We start from the raw sequence: 24,547 nt of genomic DNA, 5'->3' as shown, positions 1-24,547 counted from the left end.
GGGGATCATAAATAGCTTGGTGTTTGTAAACAGGCGCTGGGGGCACATTCCCCGCGCTCAGCTCATTGTTCCCTCCCTTCCTCTCTACTTCGCGCAGGACTCCTGGGCTGGGGCTGGGAGCCGCCGGGGCTAGGAGGTGGGGGAGTCCAGACCCGAAGTGACAAAATGCTATCATTTTCTTTCCCCCGGCCAGGCGTCCACCTCTAACAGCAAAGAAACCTCTAAGCTGGGTCTGCAGAAAGCCCGAGCCACCTCAACCCCACGTTCTCAGGACTCCTTAGCAGAGGCTTTCCCAACCCGGCTTCTCCCTCCTCCTTCTCCTCCACGATCCCGGTTTGACTTTTCTCCCTGCAGTGTTTAGTTCTGAGAATTCAGTACTTTGCGCATCACCCCCTGCCCCGAAAAACACTGGCAGACCCCAATAATTTCGAGGAAAGTCATGAAGTCTATGCGCGGAGCCCTGTGCAAAATAACTCTCGCTGCTGCCTGCCCGGCGTTGATTCACGATTTATTTCAAGAGAGTCGGCTTTGGGGAGAGAGTCTGCAGGGGAAGGGAGAGAAAAGAATACTGAAAATAAAGCCGGCGGCAGCGGGCTACTGCCTGCGTTTGTGTGCGTGTGCCCTGGGTGTGTGGTGTTTGTGCCTGGGCGTGCGATTTAATGGAGCGCCTCTCTGCCTCTCCAGTGCGGCCAGAGCTCGCTTCGCGCACCCACCCCTGCAGAGGAGCCTACTTGCTGCAGCCCAATGCATTGTGTAAGACGCGACCTGTTATGGCCACCACTACTTCCGGGTTCTAGCATTCTGGTCGGAATCCACCTCTCCGCCTGTGCAACACACACTTTACACACGCACGGGGACTGCAAGCGGGCAGCATCGATCGTGGCTCCTTTAAGACAAACTCAGACAGACATTTTTTTTAACCCTCCTTCTCTAATCTCCCTCCAGTGCAGCACTTGCAAAGAGGGAGAGAGAGAGGGAGAGAAAGAAAGAGAGAGAGAAGAGAGAAACTGATTAAGAATTAGGACTGATTCAAGGGAAGCGAGCGCTAGGGCTTTGTGCATTTGAATATTAACATTTGAGGTGTTCTGACCAGAAGAAGACAGAGCGGATGATCATTCATTCACCACGTTGACAACCTCGCCTGTGATTGACAGCTGGAGTGGCAGAAAGCCATGAGATTTGGTAGTTGGGTCTGAGGGGCGCTCTTTTTTTTCCTTTTCTTTCTTTCTTTCTTTTTTTTTTTTAAACTGATTTTTGGGGGAGAGAAGATCTGCTTTTTTTTTTGCCCCCGCTGCTGTCTTGGAAACGGAGCGCTTTTATGCTCAGTGACTCGGGCGCTTTGCTTCAGGTCCCGTAGACCGAAGATCTGGGACCAGTAGCTCACGTTGCTGGAGACGTTAAGGGATTTTTCGTCGTGCTTTTTTTTTTTTTTTTTTTTTTTTTTTTTTTTTCCGGGGGAGTTTGAATATTTGTTTCTTTTCACACTGGCCTTAAAGAGGATATATTAGAAGTTGAAGTAGGAAGGGAGCCAGAGAGGCCGATGGCGCAAAGGGTACGTATTAAAAAACAATTGTGGAACTCAAATGTGAGATTAAATTGAAACGTGGCCGAAAGACACTGCTAAAAAGTTTCCTTTTTTTCTCTCTCTCTTTTAAAAAATGAGGCTCCTAAAGCCGTGGCCTAAAGCGAGGGGATTTATTCAATGCATTTGTAGACTTATGTATGTTACTTGGAGTTGTTAATTAAAGGAATCTATTTATCTATAGATTCCTAACCAGCAGCTATATAAATAAAAATGCAAGCTCAAACAATCATCTGGTTTTTTTTTTTAAAAAAAGCTAGATACCTAAACCTGTAATTTGAACATTCAGAGATCAGAAGTTTAAAGTTATGTTTAAAGTAAAATATGCAGCTGGAAACTTCTGATATGTTATTGATTATGCTCATCTTTAATATCACTAGAAGTATTCAGCTTTTTAAAGGAAATAACTTTGTCATAGTATAGCCAATTTTTTGGTCAGAAAACATTCATCTTTTTATAGTAATTTCAATTTGTATAGACTTGTATACAAGGCAATATTTTGCAAGTTTCTCTTAGATAAGCCCTCTACTAATTGAATACTAAGCACACAGTTACTCACTTTAAAAATGCAATACTAATTTCCCCATATTCCTTTTTCAATGGAAATGCAGTGAGAGTAAAGTGAGACAATGACAACCCAACTGAGGTAGTTTCTTAAAAGAAAGGGGGTCTACAAAAAGCCTTCCTTGCATAATTTGTGTCCTGGCCCTCAAAGCCCTGTTTGCAAAAGAAAGTTACTAGGCTGACACATTTTTCTTTACTCCTTTGGTTCAAGCAAATGTCAGCGTTCTTCCAAACTCTTTTCACACCTCTGGCTTTAAGGAGATGAAAGTGGCAATTCCTCCTTTCTTTGAAAATCATTTCACTCTCAGCGCCTCCAAATCTTGGGAAAATAACTTGCCTGGAATGAACCAATTAGAAAAACCTAAATAGCTAAATTTCACACACAAAAAATAATGACAATCAATATGAAAGTAGTTTTTTTTTTTTTCTGGAAGAGGAAGGTGGGAGGTTGTGCATTTGCTTTTGAATTTGCTTTAAACCTGGTGAGTAATATTTGCCTCCTTGACTTCTAGTCTGGAAAGAAAGTTCATAAGAGTAAATAAGAAAATAGAATATTAGCTGCTTCAACTATAGATTTTCTTTAACTTTGGGGGTGGGGAATTGCCCAATTCTAAATTCAGCTCTGATGTTCAGGAAAAGCTACCCTTCTTTGAGTTTCACTTATAAGGGGTCAGTTAGTTTTGTATAATTTAGCAGAGTTTGTCTTGGAAAGCAAAAGAAATGCAGTGTCTTGTAGGACTGCCTAACCTCACGCTGGCAGGGAAATAAAATGAGAAGCCTGTCTAAATTCACGTGCTTTGCGTAGCTGTTCCCATCGTAACTTTTTTTTTTTTTTTTTTTTTAATTCCCCCTGATGTGAAGGGGCTGTGAAACTAGGCGGGTTTGCTGCAGTGTCCTGGCACGTTTTATTATTGTGATTTTGAGTTTCTTCCTCCAGAGACATGCCCGTTTCACCTTCCACCCTCGGGAGAATGCTTCTCTTTCTCTCTTTCTTTCTTCTTTCCTTCTTGCCAAAGGAGCCTGAATTTCTGAACTAGTTGATAGGGACACAAGTTAGGGCAAGATCATTTATCCCAGACGAGTCTCGCTGAGAATTCTGTATTTTTTACTTAAAGCTTTAATTTTAAAATAAGAAAACTCAGCTTTATAGATGCAAGGCCACCGAATTCCGGGTGGAAGGACCCAGCTGGACTGACCTTATATAAGCTCGGTGCCTTGCCGTTCTCCCATTTGCCCGCCTGGCCTCCTGAACCTTCTTTCTCTCCTGTTTGTCATGCAGTACGACGATCTACCCCATTACGGGGGCATGGATGGAGTAGGCATCCCCTCCACGATGTATGGGGACCCGCATGCAGCCAGGTCCATGCAGCCGGTCCACCACCTGAACCACGGGCCTCCTCTGCACTCGCATCAGTACCCGCACACAGCTCATACCAACGCCATGGCCCCCAGCATGGGCTCCTCTGTCAATGACGCTTTAAAGAGAGATAAAGATGCCATTTATGGGTAGGTACAATGGGCAGCAGGTTAAGTAGTTGAGACTCAATGCTTCCTTCTTTCTCTGTGCCCTTGGTAAGAGGAAAGTCAGGGTTCTCTGGATTGGAGGTACATCTTTGGTGACTTTTCATTCACATTTTATGGATAATTTGGGGAGGTGGCCTGCCATCCCTGAAGCCCTACATCTCCACACACACTCTGTGCACATCCAGTGCCCTGCTCCACCATGGCAGTGCCCGCAAGGGGGTCCCAGATCGGAAGAAGCTGGCTAAAGGGCCCTTGTCCCCTCTCAGACTCCTTCAGCGGGCTGGAGTCCTCCCTCGCTCGATTTCGCCCGAGAGCGTTAGGGGTTTCTAAATGTAGGCGCCTTTGTGTTGGAACGAAACTTTTAGTTTAAGGGAAAATCTCTTTTAAGCTACTGATTGTTCTGACTTGCTAAGTTTACTCAGCAACCTTATGCTGGCTCTGCCACTGCACAATAAAACCAAGGAAGACAGTTGCAGGTCAAGCAAGGGGAAACATGTTTTGCATTTAGGGAGTTTGACCACTGAAGTCAAGGAGAGGAGCTTGCTCTTAATTGTTACACACATTAAGAAACTTCTAGATGTTTTAGCACTTTGTGCTCAAAGGTGAAACCTGCAGGATTTAGAAATAAGTAAATTCGGGGTGCTCTTCCTCGGAGGTTGTTTTCTGGCTGCGGTTTACACTGCTTTCTCCTCCGCCATTCGATTAGACCCTGGGCTAGTAGAATCCTTTGAAACTCACTTGTGCCTACTGTGTGCCGATGAATTCGGGAACCTCTTTTTACTTTGCAGAAACTTTTATTTCTATTTATTTATTTTTTAAAAATCAGGACACACTGACCCTCCCTCGCTGGAAAAAATATATATATATATAATCTTTTTCTTTATTTTCTGATCCCTTGTGCGATGGGCTTGTTTAAATCCCACCGTTCTGTCCGCAGAGTTAACTACAAGTGGTTTAGGCTCTGGGACAGAACATTTGGGGAAGCTTTGTAAAGGACCCCAAACTGTTAAATTCCCAGCTGAGCTGTGAGAGCTAATAAAAGACTTGAGATACCTCCTTGGGCATTAGAAGAAGCTTTTCTTTCTTTCTTCTTCTTCTTTTTTTTTTTTCTTTTTTCTTTTTTATGGGCTGAGACAAGCGACATCTAGGCCCCTCGCAATACTAGCTGCTTTGCCACTTCGCAGAGACAAAATGAAAGGCTCTACCGCAGGAACATTTGAAGGAACTTTCTTCGGGGGGCGGTGGGGGCCATCTGCGAAGGGAGGGGAGTGTGCGAGGAGCTGAGGAGGAGCCTCCCGGCTCTCCGAGGGCCTTGGGGTTGGGATCCCTAGGTGCAGCCCGTTGACAGTCGGCCCCACGGCCATGGACGTCCTTTCCCCAAGTTAGCTGAGCGCCTGCCACCGAGATCCCCCGAGCCTGGGCTTCGCGCGGCCGCCTAAGAGGAACCCGCAGGAACCGGCCCTCCCCAACCCTCCGCCCGGCGCCTTTCTCCTCCACCGGATCCTGGATGTGCAGTGGAGGGGACGACGGCTTGTCGGGTGGGAAACTTAATTCAAAATGGCTGCTGGAAACGCTTGGGTTTTATTCGTAGCAAATGTTGCCAATTTCTCCGGCCAGATACGCTAAACCGATCCTCAGATACCGTCCATGGCTCAGGGCCTCCGACTTCAGGGCTCCAGGAGGAAGGGGAGGTGAGCGGTCACCTGGGTCCGGGGGAGGGGGAGGAAAAGGAAAAAAAGTAGATGACACAATCGGAGAGGGGGTCTGTTCCTCTTGCTCCTCCAGCTGTTTTTCTTGGGCACCTTTTTCCATTGACTGGGGACTAACCATTATGTTGTTTGTGACTGTTGTATTTTCTTGCAGACACCCCCTCTTCCCTCTCTTAGCACTGATTTTTGAGAAATGTGAATTAGCTACTTGTACCCCCCGCGAGCCGGGGGTGGCGGGCGGGGACGTCTGCTCGTCAGAGTCATTCAATGAAGATATAGCTGTGTTCGCCAAACAGGTCAGCAAAATAGATGTTAAAAAGTAAAAGAAACAAAAAGAGAGCCCCCCCTTCCCCAACACACACACACACACACGCGCGCGCGCGCGCGCGCGGGAACACACACACACACACACACACACACACACACACACGGTACACTTTCAAAAGTAGCCAGCACGTAGTCGGCCTTAAGCCATGCATGTTACCTCCAACCTCAGATTTTCTTTCTGTCTGAGTGTCTGTTTGCAGATAACTTAAAATCACCCATCTGCATCCCCACTCACCCTCCAGAAAGCAAACGTGGAGAGCTCACTCTGCAGAATAAAATCAAGAACACCACGGTTGTAGCTGCTGTGGACTCGGCGGGCTCAGCAGCCTCCCCGAGAACCGTAGTTGCTAGTAGAAGTAAGATTGAGCTCTGGGCTTGTTTTCAGCTTATTTGATTCACACTGAAATGTTTCTGCGCGGGACGAACTCGGTGTCACCGGGTCCCTCCCGGAGGGTTACATCCTGCCCCCGACAGGGTAATGAGGCAAGAAACTAGGAAGGCGACCAGATTTCAAATTTTTCTTTCTTTTTTCTCTCCCCTCCCTCTCCCCTCTCCTTCTCCCTTGTATTTAGATTCGCGCAGAAAAACCTCTATTTTCTTCTAATCCAGAACTGGATAACTTGGTAAGAGCGGACCCCTATTCCCCTCCCCACCCGAGCCCCCACCTCCCACCTCCAACGCCCTCAGCTTTGCTTTGAGAGCCCTGAGATTTCTAGACCGGTCTTCCCGTGCCTGCAGGTTGACTGCAAACGTTTCTGTCCACGGACAACTGGTCCGGGACAAGATCCCGGGGAAATAAATTCATCTCGAGAGGGGCCGGGCGAGCCGGCGCGGGGAAACGCGAGCTTTTTTTTTTTTTATGACAGCCGGGCTGCGCAGCTCTGATCAGCGCGGGGATTTATCTCCCGGCCTGTCAGCGTGTGTGCTTAAACTTTGCGGACTTCCCAGCCCTCTAAGTCCCATCACGAGGGCAGCCACCGGACAAGAGCCCCCAAACAACCAGTTTGTCTGAAAAGTGTAAGGAAGGCAGCAGAAACTTTGCAATGGGAAAAGCCACAGTTTGAGGGTCATTTGGAATATTTTTCTGTCCACTCCTTCCAAGGACACATGTAGTCCAGTGTTGTGGCCCTTTTGGGGTGGGGTGGGGCCAGTGGGACTGAGAAAGGGGAGAGCCACGGGGGAGGAGAGTGTTTATGATCCCTACTTAGATGCTCTGTTGTTGTTTTAGCTAGTTTTTTCTCCTTAAGAAATATAAACCTCTAGATGGTACCCAGTTGCTGCTATTAAGTTTTAGTGTTATTGCCATAAATCAAAATAACTCTATTTACTGGTGGGAGGGGGTGGGCTGGAGATGGTAGAGCTGTGACAGCCAGTTTTCTGCAAGCCAGCAATGGGGTGCTTATTGTTTTTGTATCTTTGCAGATGATTCAAGCCATACAAGTATTAAGGTTTCATCTGTTGGAATTAGAGAAGGTAATTTCTCTAGCCTCTTTTCCTTTTACTTACCCCTTACCCCCAAACACACGGGGGGGGAGGGTTCAGAATGGCTGAAGTTCAGCCTTCTGATACATTTGCATAAATGTCTTTCTTTCTGGTAATTAGTGTCAAGGCCAATCTTAGCGTCCATTTCTCTTCGCAGTTTAATGACAATTTCAGCCACTAAAACCGGGATCACAAACGCCCTAGCCTTGTGTTCATTCTTAATAACTTGCTGGCTTTGTGTAAATAGTTGCAATTCTGTGCATCCCAGCTGATGTTTAGAATGCTGCTCTGAGGTTGTTTCACAAGTTAATACTTCTGTTGTCTCATCTTACCCTCCTCCTCCTCTTCTTTGCTACCTCTGAGGGAGAAAAAGTTTTATTCAGTTGTACTGAGTTTCTGAAAGACAGTCTTGAGAGCAGGGGCAGATCAGACACAGGGGAGAGGCAGAAGGGGAGAAGGAGGAGGAGCGGGAAGGAGTCTGGAGGAGGTGGTGGGGAGGCACATTAAACGTTTTGCAGAGACAAAGCAGAGTTGATAGTTGTGTCAATTTCTTGAATCTGTGAATCCTGCACACACTCCACCTTCACACTCAAGAAAGGGTATGGGATAACATGATTTTGCTAGCTGTTCTATAAATCTCAGCAATAAAAACTTAATGCATTGTAATTCAAACTAACATTAAATTGTAAGCACACTGGGGTTTCTTGTGAATTTTTGCATGTCAGTGATGCCTGGGGCCTGTAGGAAACCTCTGCACTTACACTTAAATATTTTGAGGCATTCCTTCTCCTTTTTGTAAAAAAAAAAAAAAAAAAAAAAAAATCAATTTGATATGTTTTGTTGCTGTATGTTTTCCCATATCAGGAGTACTGGCAACTTGATTTCCTTCCATTTTTTTTTTTAAAGAAAGTTTTCTAAAATATGCCCCTTAGGGATAAAAACCTTCATTACAAATATAATAGGGACTTGGGTTGTCAGGCATATATCCTATGCCACCACAGTACAGGTTCTTTGGAGAATATATATGTGCATATATACACACATATACATTTTTTTCTTAGACACATTGGAAAGGGATTTATGATAAAGTCACTGGATGAAGTTAAATAGTTTACCTTAAATGTCACCTATGCAGGTCACCTCTCTAATGACCACAGCCCCAGGAGCAGATGAATTTAACACGGGTGTTGAATATGTTGTAGCCTGTGAATCATCTTGTCACTGTCAATTTTCTGGGATATCTCTATTTTGCAAGAAAAGAAAGTTATTCCTAATTCTGGATGCGTCTGGGGGTCTCTGGAGGACAATTGCCCTGTGTTTCCCCTATTTGGAAGTTTGGATCTCACAAGGGGGGTGGATTGCACTTGTCAATGTCATTTATGCACTCCTGATTATATTCCCATTTTTTTATTTCTGTCATAATGTAGGTACACGAATTATGTGACAATTTCTGCCACCGGTATATTAGCTGTTTGAAAGGGAAAATGCCTATCGATTTGGTGATAGACGATAGAGAAGGAGGATCAAAATCAGACAGTGAAGATATAACAAGATCAGCAAATCTAACCGACCAGGTATGCGCTTTTCAATTTCAACATCCCTGGGAAAAAAAAAAAAATCTGTATGCATATTGCTTGCTGGGTCACTACCACCTCCTTTTCTTATTTGCATATGATTAAGTCCCTTTTAGATACATTTCCATCGAAATGAAAATTTTTGAATAATGTGGCTATTATTGCTTCATTAAGGCTGGCTCTGGGATTCGACCTGAAGAGATGAGCTTGTAAAAGCTTTGCTAGCAAACTTGACCTGTTTCTTGTCGCTTTTAATTTTTGTCTTTATTTTATTTACCCTCTATAATAATGGGAGTGTTAACTGCCAGTGACCGCCTCTGATTGTAGGGGCTTTGTTCCGGAGCATTTTTCCCCCTTCTATCTTCAAGAAAAGAAAAGTGTAGGGTCTGCTTATTTCTTATTTTATTAGGAATAAATCCAAGATAGGTGGTCTAAGAGAGACAGTGAGGGTTTGAAATCTAGCAAATGCTGGCTATTTTCTCCCTGTCTGTACGGTTCATTAGCCTGTCTTGTCAGTTTTCCTCGGCCGAACGCTTCTAGACCTCACTGAACATTGCTTTGTGTGGTGTTCACTGCAAGCTCGCCCATTTTATTGTACTTAATAGAAAAAATAAGACCAGGCCGAGGTTATAAAAACAGATAAATATGGACTTTTCTCCTCCTTCTTTCCACTCATTCTCCAGCTGGTATGTGCTCTGGGCCCTCTGGGTTGGCAGCTTGTGGACATGTCAGCATCAGGGGCACCCCGGCGGCTCCCTGGGTAAGGAAGGTGGGGGACCTCGCATCGCCTTTGCTCTCAACTGAGGGCCTTGGCTTGCTGCACCCCCTCCTCTCCTGTCCTCCCTCCAGGCCCTTCTTCCGATGCGTTACTAAGTGGGTACGACTTTTATTTGGAGTTGCTGTGGGGATTTCTCTCTCTCTGTCACCCCAACACCACCGTTTGCTCCCAGGGTGCCTCTCTCTCTCCTGTGACTGTATCTCTGGATTGGTCCAAAGGAGTTGCAAAAATGCAATGAAAGTGAAAACGTGTAGAGTGAGTGAGATGAAATACGGCTCAGAACAGTTCTGTTGCGAATTGTTGCAAGGCGTCTAGAGATTTGGGTAGCTGGCCTGCCCTGCACCCTCCCACCCTTCCCCCCTATATAAGTGAAGGCCCAGCGTTGTTTCTCTTTCTGACTCGGCACGTGAGTCCAGACTTGGGAGAAGAGATCAGCCTGCCTTTGTTAAGCCAAAGGCCAGCTACTCTGCAAGCTCTGCCATGATCTCTGTTGGCCAGTGGCTGTCTTGTACAGTCCTTGTCGAGCGCCTGACGCCTGGTTCTTAGTGTCATGTTATGGTTTTCTTCTCTCAACATCATCCTCTTAAAATACATTTTCAGCTTGATTTTCTCTGGGCAATCCCCGCGACACGGGCTGAATTCCTCTTTTGCCCATGGGGAGCGAGAAACAGGCAGAGCAGAGATTTAAAAGTGCCAATGCGCTGGGTCCGCACTGTGATCTGGAGAGTTGGAAACTTTCAGCGGTGTAGACGAGTGCACAGAACACGCAGCGTGCGCAATCCCAGTGCGGCCCCGCAGAGGTGGGAAAACTGCAGGCGGCTCCCAGCCTTGGCCCCCGCGGGCTGCCCGGGCCTCACGTCTGGTTCAGCCCGCCAGCCCTCGCCCGGGAGCTGTTGAGTGCAGATTCTGCTGAGGAACCCTCGAGTAGCTGCTGTGGAATAAAAATTGCAATCCAACAAGCCTAACTAGAAAATGGGATTCTAAAAGCTCCGGAGTGCTGGGTACATAAAGCTATTTGAGCAAATTACAAGAATCGCTTAGGGGCATGAATGAAATCAACACTTTAATTGCCTCCAAAATGAAGATTTATACCCCATTTTCTCAAGGAATCATTATTTTATTAAAGTCAAAGATAAAAGACCAAAGTTATGGGAATTTTTTGGAGGGGGGAGAGAATACAAAAATTAATATAATATCATGGAGCTCCCCCCTTCTCCTTCCCTAAACTTTGTTACCCAATTCCCTTAAGATATGCAAAGATTGGTATGCAATTGTATCGGATAAAACTTCGCATTTTATTGTCTTCTACCTCTAAAATGAGAATCTGACTTCTGGTCCCCACTGGTTAAGAGTGGGCTTCGAAGCTTTGGCTAAGCTCGTGGCGCTGTTGGCCTATGCGCCTGGGCTCGCTTGTGTGACCCCCTGGGGCTCACCCAGGTTTCAGCTGGTCGGAGGACAGCAAACCCAAGGTCCAGTTTGGAGAGGGGAGCGCAAAGCGCTGGGCGCATGCGGTACAGTGCCACGGACGCCGGTGGGCTCCACTGCCCTGGGGAGCTGAGGCGCGACGAATGAAGCACCAGGACGCCTGGTGGGGGGCAGTTCTCCTGTCTGGAGGCTGCTGGCCTGTCCCTCCAGGGCGCTGAACCTCTAGTGCGGCGTCCTGGGGGCCGGGCAGGAAGGATGGCCTCTCCACCTGTCTGCGAATGCAGCCCAGCCAGTTTGAGCCTCCGCTCCGGGTGCGCTCCAGTTTGAGGGTGCGCTCCGGGACTGGACGCTTCTCGTGCTATGAGAACGCTGGGCCTTGTTAGCTCATTAACTCCTCTGTCTCTAGGGCCCGTTGGCGGCACGATTTATTTTATTTTACTTTTTTTCCTCGGAGGGCGCGAAGACTGCCACCCGCGCGGGGACCTGGGATCGACGACTTTGATATTAGGCGGTATCCCTGAGGGCTAAGTCGGCGGAAATCCACTTGACCTTGTAGCGTTAGTTCAGTCCGGTCCTTTCCGTTCCTTTCCTTTCTTCTCTTTTTCCTATTTATTTATTTATTTATTTATTTTTTAAATAGGATTAAGACACCAGTAGAAGCTGTAATCCCGTTCTTCCCCAGAGTCAGGTTCCTTCCCCCACTCCCAGTCTTCGGGGCCGCCTGGAGGTCCCTGCCGGAGAGAGCCACCTTGGCGGGCGCAAGCCTCCTGGGCGCCCTCTCCTGACCGCCGCGCTCTCGGCTCGGCTTGGATGTTCCGGGCTCCCCGAGGCTGGGGGAAGCGAGGGGCGCCAGGGGCTTCCCGGCCTCAGCGTGGGGCGAGGTCCCAGCTGCGACCCCAGAGCAGAGGGAGAGGGGGCCATGGTGCTAGGCGTCGAGGCGAGGGTTGAGCCTGTTTGGCTTCAGAGAACGATGCGGGTTCGACCAGAGGCGGCGCGCGTGTTCTAGGGGACCTTGGGTGGATTAGGGGGCGCCAAGAGGGGTTAGGAGGCTCGAGGCCTGGCCACCCAGTTGCTAGACTTCAGGCCGCACTCCAGGAAGGAGCAGTCGGCTTCCTTCCTAGACCGCTTTTCTTGCGCGCCACTCCTTGAATCTAAGCATTTTCCACTCCAAGAACGCGTTGGGAGAGAGGGGAGAGCGGAGCAGAGTCTCTAGGCCCCCAGGGCCGCCTCCTAGAGTGGCCACGCCTGCCGGTAGCGAGCCGAGATTAGCTAGGTCCGTGCTCGGGCCTCAGCGGTGGCCCTGGCTCTTCCCATAAGCAGCGGGAGGCAGAGAAATGGTCCCTTTGGATTACAGTTTTTATTCAACAGCAGCTCTCCGGGGGGTCCTCGTCTGAATCTGCATTTAGCAGCTCCTGGGCGAAGGCTGTCGGGCTGCACAGGACGCCCTGTTGCATGTTAATCCAGATTTGTCTCTGACGTCTGGGGAGAAGTAATATGGCTTGCAGATATGGAACCAGAGAGCCACGCTCGCCAGGCAGGTTAAATGCCAAGTGCTGCCGAGCTCCCGGGGGACAGCCGCCGGGGCTGTGCAGCCCAGACTGGAGAGCGCAGGGCCGCCAGGCCTCTGGGATCTGGGGCAGGCCGGGCCCAGTGCGCTTTGGTTCCCAAGTGGGCCTGGGAACCCTGATGGCGATTGTTTTATTTCAAAAGTTCACAATGTTGTTTCTGAAGCAGAGTTTGGCTTAAAATCCTTAAAACTGAGGTAGAACTTGACAGATAACGCCCCCCTCCGAAGATGCGGGGGAAATTCTTGCAAGGGAGATTTAAGCTTTCTCTTTAAGGGAGGTGTCACACTCAGGGATGAGGCAGGGAGGGCAAGAAACAACCTAATGTCCTGCATGGATTGGATCTGCTGCTTTAGAAGCAAATAGATAGGGCCAGCGAATATTTACAAATACTAGAAATGTCCGCAATTCCTTGTCATCCAATAAGAAAAGTGGACACAAACAGTGGGAGCAGAAAAATGGTCCCTTTGTCCGGTAGTTTGTTTTTAAATGCTTCCATTTGGATACGTCTTATTTAAATTATAAATTCTTCGTAGGTTCCCACTTAATGCCTTAATCCTGAAACCTCTCAGTCCACAGGACTTGCAAGTGATAAAGTCTTAGCATCACCTAACTTTACATTTGATTGTGTTGTGGGTCATGTGATATAGTCTTAATTCCTTTTAAAATATATGTCAAATGGAAATTATGGCAAGATTCTCTTTAATGATTAAATAATAAGGTGTTGACTGCTTGTCACTACACTGGCTAATTGGGGTGTTCATTCTAGGCCCTTTATTACATAGCACCCTTTGAATTAAAAGTTAGTTGTTTACTGGGTATATTTTTATTGTTACCTTCTGATTGGCTTTTAGTGTGTATTTATGTGTGAGTTTCAGAGTAGGGATGTATTGATTCTTAATAGGGACACTTTTAAAACATTCTAGAAAAAACAAGGGGAAAAATGTACAGCATACATGCAGATAGGTTGAGATCACTTACATTGGTAAATGTCTCTAAGTCTAAATGCTAATACTACAAAAAATCCCTTGCATAGCTTCCCTCTCTCTCTGTCTCTCTCTTTCTCTTTCCATCTCTCTCTCAGTGGAAGTCCCCAGTGCAAGTTGCATGAATAATGGAAAGCAATGATACTAATGCTACTTTGTACAAAGTAAAGCCTCATAACAGTAACTATTGTTCAGTGATTTAACTAGCTCCATGGCAGTAGGTCATTGAAATAGCAATTCTTCTCCCACCAGAATGACTCCATTGCTCACCATTCTGAAATATATAGAGTAGTTGTTTTATATAGCTATTGGTCCTAACTTAGAGACTTGTATTAGAAAACATGGAGAATCTTAAATAATAGAGGAAGAAGAGAAGAGAAGGGAGAAAAATGTATTAAAATGTGGGCCGGGCTTTCAAAAAAGTAACTGAAATATCATGCTAGAATTGTCCAACTTTGAAAATATATAAATTTTAAATCACTATGTTTTCAAACACTCACGTTTGAATTTTTAAACGTTTGTCATAGTCCCAAAAGATTTAAAAGACAGCTGTGGCTGGGTGACAAGAAAAAAAAATCCAGTAAAATTCTATACTCTTAAAAAACAAAGATTATTTGTGCTCCCACAGTAGAAACTTATGTTTATTAAGGCCAAGTAGATAGACTAAAGTATTACCATGAGGCCTACTGTCCTAAAACTAGCTTACCTTCCCTAGCGTACCTCACAGGTGGAGTTGGAGAAACTGTGAAGAATGCATAACAAATTATATTAAGACACTTGCCATAAATGAAAATACTGTCAACATGAATTTAAATGAAGTATTCTCGTATTGGTAATGTTATGCTTTCCATTGCAACAACAATATTTTCTTATGAAACATAAATATGTCAAACAAATGTGAAATGCTGAAGTTTTAATAAATGATCATTTAATCATCAAACACAACCCAAGTATGTATACAAAAACTTTTAAAGGAAAGTCGGCATACAGCCAAATTGCTGTAGGGACTATCAGGGAAATGATCAAAAAATGAACATGAAATAAGACTTCCTGTAAGAAGGTCTATAATTCAAAATTATTTGACTCCACTGTCAGGGAAATAGTTGAAGGATAGTAAACTGATACAGTTCTCAGTCATTTTTGTTATACAGTCTTAAATGTTTGCAACTGTAGCATTTTACAATGGCCTTTTGTGGATTATGATATCTGTCATATTTGAATCAAAGTACTACTTTAATTTATGACATAATCAAAACAAAATTTTTTGCCATTTCTCCTGAGTGCAAAAAAATTTAATATTTAAGAATTAAATAAAAATTATGGGAAAGTATTCTTTTACAAATAAAGAAATAAAAATAGAATGCATGTGACACAGTTTATCTGACAGTTGTGCAGATGTTATTATAGATTTAAAGATTTTCCAAATCCGAAGTAAAACAACACCGCTCTAAATCCCGTTGGGCTTGCTCTTCTTACTAAGCAGGAAATATCAGAATGTAATACCTGTATAAAAAGTTCTGGGCTAAAACATATAAAATACAGTCTCCCAATTTAAGTTTTAATAATAATTACAAAATTTGATTTTTGGCATCCTGTAGAATTTTGAATATTTTGCTATCCTTAACGTATACGAATAAACCATGGGTGTCTAAAATCAGTTTTGAAAAGTTCAAGCAAATGAGTGTGTCCATGTAGTGTAAAAGATAAAAGAACATCTTCACTGTATCTTTAATTTAACATGCCATGATTTCAGGAATATAGGAATTTAGAGAAGCTTTTTGGAGTCTTAAACAGGCTCTCCAGGAAGTATACCTACATTGGCCAATTGCTGGAATCCCTACACTTGTAAATTGGACATTTGAATAAATGGTATAAAGGATACTATGTGAAATAAGTGAGAATATATTCACTTAAATATTTGTCACTAGAATCCAATTATAATCAATGTAATGCATTCAAGTGCACAGAATTAAAGCAATTGGCAACATTTTACTAGACTTTCTTTAAACACTCTTTTGCCAAATAGCATTTCTTAATCTAGAAAATATGTTCTTGTTAAAGGAAAATACAAGAGTGCAAATATTTTAAAATTATTTTATATTCTTGACTTCTTGGTTCAGAGTTTCTAAAACTGACTAAAACATACTATCAAGGGTTGATTCTCTGATGGAAAAAAATGCTTATTTGTACACATATTGAATTATACACCTGTTGTTTATTGGTGTCATGAGTATATACAATCAAATACAAATTACAGCTGGAGCTGTATAGCTGTATATCAATACAATTGAAGTTTATAATTAAATTGACACAAATTATAGCTATATCTGTTTTAAGATATAAAGTAACCATATTATGGTTTTTCCATGACATATGGACCAATTTATATGGCATACACTAATGGAGGACAAATAAGTTGAGCAAAGAAGTTTTACCTTATTTGTAATTCTCAAAAATACATTTCTACAATGGATTCTTCCCTTGTACTTCATAATTCCATTTACAATTAATAGAATTTATACTCACAAAGTAAAGAACCTTGAGTGTGTAATGTTTTGGTTCTTTAAAAAACTCAAATAAAATCCTGGCATGCACCTATAGTCTCAGCTAATCCAGAGGCTGAGGCAGGAGGATCACTTGAGCTGAGGAGTTGCCAGCTTGGGCAATATAACAAGAACCTGTCTCAAAAACAAGACCAAAAAATCCTTAAATGAAATCATATTATTCAAAAAAGATAAAATGCCTATTATTATCAATAAGCTTACTAAGTGAAACTTTAAAAATGACCACAACCTTATGAGTTTAACAAATGTTAGCAACTGTTATAGTTGTGCTGCTGCTTTTACATTTTAACCAAATACAAAGTCTTACATTTTACAATGGACTTAAATATACATTATTTTAACTCATTTAGAAGATATCAGTAAATAACATTTTTGAGTGATATTAGAATTACTCTAATATCAATATATGACAACGTTCTAGTATCAATACCTGACCACATAAGCTAGCTTAGAATGAATTGTTGCTTGTGAATTTCCATTTCTATAGAATTTTCCTTACATTTTACAATATGGTAGCATGTTTATTATCGATTAATTTTAAATTTCTGGGTTGTTGGTTTTTATTTAGCAAGATAGAACTATATCTCTCTCTTTTTCTGATCACTTTTTTTCTGCCCTTTGGAAACCTTCTATGCCTGAGATTTGAACTTGAGCTAGTTTGCTAGGTCTCATTTTCCTATTGTAGTGCCTTGTGGGTTATTATCCATATGTGGGTTTGTTTTTGTGAGAAAATGAAGAATGTTACTCACTTCAAAACAGGAATGAATAGAGGCCAAAGTCATCAAATATTCCCAACTTGTGCTTTACAATTAGGTGAAAAACTGAAAACTATGATTCTTATTTGTCTTCTCTAGAGCTGTGAACACTTGGTATAAAGATTAATATTAGCCCCTTTGTATTCTTCCTCTAAAAGCCTAAATCTTTATTTTCAGCAACTGTATTCCTAACTGATTGTCCATATTTGGTCCCAGAGCTCCATAATTTGCATTTTATTCTGAATTTGCATTCATATTACGTCCCATAGAAACTCTTTAAAGTAAAGTGTGTTTATGACTATTATGAAACTCTGGAAAATGAAGTTTATAATGAAATTGACATAGCCATCAAAAGGACAATGAAGAGAGCAATTTGACTGTACACCCAGAGTTTCCTTATCCCATCTCAACTTGTAAAAGGCTTATTTCTCTTCTTTTAAAAATATTAGAAGCTGAATGAATAAGAATTTCTTTGACAATAAACCTCCTTTTAATGTCTCCAAAACTATTTGGATGTGTTCTCGAATATTAACTTAATTTGATAGACAAGCTATAATTAACTGTGACCTATAGTGTTTTCTGTTATTCAGAGATCATTCCTTAGCAATTTGAAAACTTAATTTCAAACTAAATGATGTATAATGTCTGAAATTCTAAAGGCATACTTACGCTATTTATGTGAAGTGGAGTGTTTGTCTACAGAGCTTCAAAATGGAGATACTTTAGAGAGGTGGAGGAACAATTTTTACATACAAAGTCTTGGCAAACTAGCTAGTGCAGGTGGGCTCTTTTTGGATACTTTTCAATATATAGCCTTCCTATATATTTACTGCAATATTAAAATTTTTCTTCCTGAAGGAAAAAAAAGCTCTGTGTTTCATACAGAAACTCATATATGACATTTTAAACCTACACATTTCATTGATCATAAAATCCAGCCAATATATATATAGAAAACTTGAAATAGCAGCAAATAGGTAAAATGCTATTTGCTATTATGCTACAATCAGAACAGAAACCTTAGCAGTACAATTAATTAGGCATTTTGGGTTTAGTTGCAACATTTACTTGAAAGTTCCCACCAGATCTGGAGTTGTTTTATAATCCACGCTTGAGAATATTTTAGTGTAAAAAATTTGTGATAAATCACCATTGAACATTACTTTTATTTAAAGTTGTTCCTTCCTAAGAGATGTAGTGTCAGGAGTAACCACCCTGCCCTTCACTCTTGAACATATAAATGTATTATTTATTTACATTCTATCATATACATTATTTATGGGAATTATACTATAACTCTACAGAGCATATGGAATTCATCTTCATGAGATAAGGGTGGCATCTCTGCCAATGTGGTATAGCCCTAAGTACATAATAAGGATTACCCTCAGACTACAGGTAAATATTATCTCTTATAGAGTCATTACATGTTTATATTTCATAGCTCCAGATGCAAATGTAGTTTGCCATTTCCATTTTAATTGTCATAGCTTTCTTGGCTCTGGCTTCTAACAAAGAGAAACAGGAATTTTACATTTGGAATTGATCTTGATGATAAATTAATATGTTCAAGAAAAGAAAGATATTCAGTTGCAGAATTATTTAACCCCCTTCCTTTCTTTCAGCCTGCTTTCCCTGTCCTTAATGTGTTCCAAAATTTTCTGAAGAATGTTGTTCATAAAGTTTGTAGCACTGTTTGTGTATTTGGTGGCTTGGCCTATTGTTTCATTATATTTTGGGATGTTAAGAGCTGTGTTTAATAACAAAATAAGCAAGAAAAACATCTGAGTTATTATGTCCCGTACTTTACACAAAATAACAGAGAGATGTAGAATATGCTTGTTCTGTGCATATGAAGTGTATTGTTGGTGTTCAATTTTTTTACTCTAATAATTATTCAAAGGGAGTAACAATCTGCATTTAAGTGAGTATAAACATTTTTATTCTGGAATTTGGAATTTGCAGCAACTCAATTTTATTTTCCAAATTACCCTGCCATTTCAATTAGGTGCATTGTTCTTCACTCTACTGTTGCGACATTCTAAAGGTTTGCTTGCCATCCTAATAGTGAATTGTTTGAGTGTTTAATATTTTTTGAGGGCATGTAAAGAACATGCCAATAGAAAAATAGGAGAACAAAACATTGACAAATCAATTATGGGGCTTTTCTTTGCTCATGGTATACTTTCAATATTCCAGATACTCTGTAACTGTTAAATAGTATGAATAGTCTCTAGAATAATAGCCTTGGGTGTGGCTGAAGAATGACATTCTGATTAACTGGAATTCCTTAAAAAGTGCACAGTGCAACTCTGCATCCTAATTCTGGAATTCACAGTTGCTTTGGCTGATCTGTTAGTTAAGTATCTTGAAATACAGAAAACTTGACCGTTGTAGGAACCAGAAACTCAAATTAAATCTCAAGATGCTTTGAGAAAGGCCTCACTGATGATTTTACCCAAGATAAATAATGAAGGAAGGGAATAATCTTTTCCCAACCTCCAAATTTAACATTGTCAGTGGGCTTAAAGATGCAGACATTCTTGAGTAATGACAGACACTTAAAACACAAAATGTAAAAAATATAAAAAATCAGAAGTGCTTCTAAAGAAACCATAGGGAAATTAAAAAATACCCTATTAATAATTATTAATGGAAATCAGTGGTAAATATAAATTTCTATGATTCTTTTATTCAAGGTATAATGCTATGAGGTAGTAGAATAAAACAAGACTATATCTTGGCTGAATTTTTTTTTTGTTCTTATGTCTCAATTGTGTGTTCTCTGGCTCGAGAGTTTAGAAGTAGAAAAGAGAAAACTTCAGAAACACTTGAGACTAAACAGTTAAGTGTACTGCTTGTCATTTTTGGTTACACATCCTTTCAGGAAGGTGGTGTTCTAATGAACTATATACAATTTAGAGCCAGAGCACTTATATTTGAATCTAGACTTTGCTGTGAGAGGGCAAGTCACTGCACCTTGACGGGCCTTAGTTTAATAACCTGTAAAATGGGGATAGTAACAGTACCCACTTTATTGAGTTCCTGTAAGAACTAAATAAAAATGCATCTAAAACATTTAGAGTAGTAAATCCCCAATAAGCACTTCATTACATTATATTTTATCTTCTTGCTTGTATTCTGCCTAACCTTCAGTAACAGGAATTGGGTTTATGGAGGAAGGATTGGGTGCTGGTTGATGGGGATGTTGTTTTATAGAGTATTTTATAATCGTAGAGTTTAAGAAAAATATCTTAATTCTTATTATGAGGGGTCATTTTTATTCTGATTTCAGCATAGTGTAAAAGGAGACTGAACTCAGATATGTTGCTGAGATAGTATAGTGAATCACTGCAGACTCACTCCTAGGGTAAAATTCAAATAATAGTTACGTAAGGACCCTGTGCTAAGTACTTTTTCCCCACATTTCTGAATACAAATACTTCATGCTGAGGTCTTGTTGCTTTCAGGATATTATTGTCTACTTTTACTCATTATACAATGTTTTCTGCATTGTTGGATTTTTCATTTTTTTATTTTTTTTGCTAGGAGCCTTGCCTAGAAAGTTTGTGGTTTGAAGTTGTTTTATATAAAACACTTTTAAGTTTATTTTATCTTAATTTGTTTGCAGAACAAGGAGCACTGATACTAAGTTACGAATGTAAAATAAAACACTGGGAAGCAAACAATCTTATAAAGAGGATTTTATAACATCAGGTATACTGGCATGTAATTTACTGATTCTTCTCCCACTGCTAAGTAGAAATAATAGAAAATGATCAAAGTTCAGCAGAAAACTCTCAAAAGATAAATGAATAAAATGGTTTGAAGTATTTAGGTATACTTTTTTGGAAATATAGTGGTATCAGTGGATTAGGGGTTTTTTTCAGTCAAACATTTAGCTCTATGAACTACAATTTATAGGCATGATTTCAAGAAGCACCTAGGGTCATTAAAGTCAGTAAATATAAGAATTTATTTTTATTAATAGCATGCCAGTTAAATACAATGGCATAGAAAAAGAAAAGGTTATCAAAACATAGATACTTTTACTAAGAATTTTAGCGTATTGAGGCTTTATCTTCTCTCTTCTTAAGATTTTTCTCTACAAGAAACTGCTAAGTAGAATTTGAACATTCAGGGCACTTGAATAATTTCTATTACTTACCAGTTTTGAGACTTTGGTGAAACTGATTGTCCTTTCTGGTCAATTGCCCTTTGGTTGTAATTATTCCTTTTCTTTGTAATTTGTCTGAATGTACCACATGAAGAAATCTATATTATCTTCTTAGACCACAGTAGGGTTACCATGGGATGATGTTAGCATTGATTGTCAAAGTTAAAGAATTGGGCAAAAAGTATCAGTGCTGTCTTGATTTCATCAGGAAAGCCTTTGGAATATTCTGAGTGTTGTTTTACATCTGTAGACCTTTGCTTAGCATAGTTGATTCACTTGTAATTTATTGGGTAAATTAATTCAACTGTGCAGGTTAATAAATTCCTGAAAATGTTAGAGTGGAGACCTAAAAGACACCAGGCTGTTGAAAACTAGGGTTTTAAGCAGCATTGGGAAAGTGTTCTGTGGATTCAGTCCTGGCTTCCTAAGGTCCCCACCCTCACTGCCTGCCACAGCAGCCCAGCGCCTGAGTATTGAGAGGAGAATGAAGCATGCTGATTACAGGACAGTGGGCAAAATCTTTAAGGGAGAGCAGATTTTAAAAATATATCTTACAGCCAGGCTGCTTTAAATTCCGTTACAATGTAATTTAAAAACCATTAGATTCATTTTTTAACATTCTTTTGCCTTATGCCTTACGTACGTGATAGGTGTGTGTTGCGGTGTGTGCGTGTGAACCCATGTGCACACTCATGTCTGAACCCAGGCTTTAGTGATTTCTGAAGCTTGAAGAATCACCTGGTAGAAAACTTTTCATTTAAAGATGAAATTACTCCTTGGAGAATTTTCACCAAAGGCAAGAAAGCACAAAAATTCTTTTCCTCCTCTCTACATGCCTCATTACACAGAGATAGAGGATTCAATGTTTGAAAAATTATCATTTTTGTAGGTTTTATTTGTGGTATGTGAGAACTGGGAAATATGGAACTCTATTTAACAGATGCTATGTCTACCTATACAAACTACCCACAGCGACTATCATATGATTTTTATACACACACACACACACACACACACACACACACATGTTTATTTGCAAGCAATTCACCAGAGTTGCTTAGCTGTTAAGGTCTTAGAAATCTGCCTCATTTGATGCTGAAGTGTACACACTTATGCTGCGTGTAAAAATACTGACTGGCACCAATGTAGTGAGTGCAAGATGTAAGAGATGATTACATAACAAGGATGCATTTCTAGATTAAAAGTTCACAATGGCAGATATGACAGGGCTGGAACTGTGAGAAGAGGCAGTGTGGTGTGTTGGTGAAAGCCACAGATTCTGAAGAGGGATGCTGGATTTCCATTGTTTTACCGCTAATTTACCATCTGCCCTGAGTCACCAGAATTACCCTTCAGGCCTCTATTAAGTGGAGTCATAAGCACATTGTATCACAGCATTAAAAAAGGGCTCAACAAGAACCCTGGCAGGGCTTACAGACTTGGCAAAGGTAAGCGAGTGAGGGAGGGGGCAGAGAAAGAAATGAGCAAAAGGAGAGTTGGTGGAGAAAGTGGATAAAGTGTGTGAGGGAGGTAGCCTTTTAAAAAGTTGGCCTCTCTGCCAAAGGTGAGTGTGGGCCTCCATCAGGGAGTGCCTCAGGCACCTACCACTCTTTTCCCAGAACCAGCAATTGCCTCTCTGCATTTTATCCACTTTTCAGCAGGGCATAGTGTGGACTTAGAAAAGGTTTCTCTAAAGCATGCTATTTCACATCCATATCATTCCTCACAACACTTTAATGTGGCCCCTGAATCCACAGCATGTGTGCACAGTGAAATATTCATTTGTGAATGTTTATGGCATTTCAAAACATCTAAATGCTCAAAAGGTAAGAGCAGTTTTTCTGTGTTAAAAAGAAAAAAAAGGCAAAACAAAACATACTGCCTAAACTTGTTGTGGTTAAATGAATTTTGCTTAGTGATTTCTAGGGTTTTTTTTTTTTTTTTTTTTTTTTTTTTTTTTAGAAATCCACATAACTTTTTTTCTAGAATTACCTGAATTTGAAGTTGAGTAGATGTAGCCCCAAGGGAGTATGTTTTGAGAGGAGCAGGCTGTATCTAGGGCTCTAGCAAATTATAGGTGCTCAATACATGGTAGTTGAGTGGGTTGAATGACTATATGGTATGTTTTGGTTATCAAACAGATAAAAATGTGAGCCACCAAGCATTTCAATAGGAGTTTCAGCATGACAAGACTTTAAATACTCAGACATAAAAAGCCTTCTCAGCATCCCCATTCCCCGGCTTCAGGTACACACAGGTAAATGTGTATTGTTTCTCACAGCAGCTCCTGTGTCCCTTCTCTTCTCCTCATTTCTCTGCATATGGATCTCTCTCTGATCCCTTTCCTCAGATGATATCATTGATTGAGGAGTTTATAAGAAATGATATTTGCTGAAGTCATGCACCTTTAAGGATCCTGAAAAACACTGTTTAGACAGAGGGGAAAAGTCAAGGGGAACCGGGCTAATTAGATGCGCCCCCCCCCCCGACAGTGTGGGATGCTGACATACAGTGATCCCATTCACTGTGCTTCATGGAAGAGCACAGATGTGCACATGGGCATGTACATACGGACATGGGCAAGCCTGCCAGTGTGAATGTGCATGTGTATGCCTGAGTACCATGCACACTGGTGCCTTCCCCATGCGGACCTGGAGACGGTCCTCACCTGGAGATAATAAATTGTTCACTTTTGGAGACAAGCCAGCTCTTTCAGGCCACTAGAGATCACTTACTAAAGAGACTCTGGTGATTTGAGAGAGTAAATGTACCTCCCCAAAGAGAAAGCCGCCTATTGATAGGTGCAGACTGACTTCGAATTTTGAACACTGATTATTTCATCAATTTCTACATAGCTGCTAACTGACCCCTTCACAGTAAAGATCATCAGACTCTCAATTATCCACTTTTTTGAATGGGACCAGTAGTGTAGAAGTTTTGAAGGAAAAAAAAAAAACTCTATTTTTGGTTCAAAAAAAATGATTCTGGCATCATACTGATGTGGTGAATGGCCGACTAGGAAGATGTGTCAAGATGCTTTGTATACTGTAAAGTGATTTGTAAGTATTAGGTATTGAATTAAACTTGACGAGGTGGGGAGGAGCAAACCACCTGTAAAAATTGTGTTATTCCAAGGTGAAAATAAGATCAGTTTGCATTCCCTGAGCACACAGCAACTGGGAGATAGCACAAAGCATACCAAGCTGTGCACGAAGCCAGCTCAGGTTAACCATTCTTTCCAGAAGGTCTGTACACTGAATACACCTGTATGTAGATATCCCAGGGTTGGCTTAGGTCAACTTATGTTGTTACATTAAGAACTATAGAAGCTGCCATTTATTGAGTGCTTGCTGCATGCTTGACAATTTACATATGTTATGTCTGCAAGGGAGTACTTTTTATCCCCATTTACAGAAGAGGACATTAAGGTTTCAAGAGGTTATGACTTATTTAAGACCATGTAAGTGGCCCAATCAAGTTTCAAACAGGACTCTGTCTAGCTTTAAATTTTCTTTCTTTTGACTGTTATGCTACA

General features: G+C 41.5%; 1 protein-coding gene across 7 annotated transcripts in view; it reads left to right on the top strand.

Moving 5' to 3' along the window:
- The first annotated feature begins 776 nt into the window (after positions 1–776).
- Positions 777–24,547, top strand: part of MEIS1 (Meis homeobox 1) — a 137,705-nt gene continuing 113,934 nt past the window's right edge. For 3 of the 7 annotated variants that reach the window (XM_054475607.2, XM_063648652.1, XM_054475609.2), the window contains exons 1-6: positions 3,524–3,652; positions 5,288–5,361; positions 5,534–5,675; positions 6,279–6,329; positions 7,129–7,179; positions 8,616–8,762. In XM_054475607.2, coding sequence (XP_054331582.1) covers positions 5,318–5,361; positions 5,534–5,675; positions 6,279–6,329; positions 7,129–7,179; positions 8,616–8,762 — 435 coding nt within the window. In that variant the 5' untranslated portion in view covers positions 3,524–3,652; positions 5,288–5,317. Of the gene's footprint in view, positions 1,553–3,425; positions 3,653–5,287; positions 5,362–5,533; positions 5,676–6,278; positions 6,330–7,128; positions 7,180–8,615; positions 8,763–24,547 lie in introns of those variants that run through there. The other 4 variants (XM_063648651.1, XM_063648653.1, XM_054475606.2 and 1 more) reach the window with 2 other exon arrangements.

This window comes from Pongo pygmaeus, chromosome 12 (genome assembly GCF_028885625.2).
Source record: "Pongo pygmaeus isolate AG05252 chromosome 12, NHGRI_mPonPyg2-v2.0_pri, whole genome shotgun sequence".
NCBI classification, from domain to species: Eukaryota; Metazoa; Chordata; class Mammalia; order Primates; family Hominidae; genus Pongo; species Pongo pygmaeus.
The sequence above is the reverse complement of the archived record's forward strand: the minus strand, read 5'-3'. Positions and strand labels throughout refer to the sequence as shown.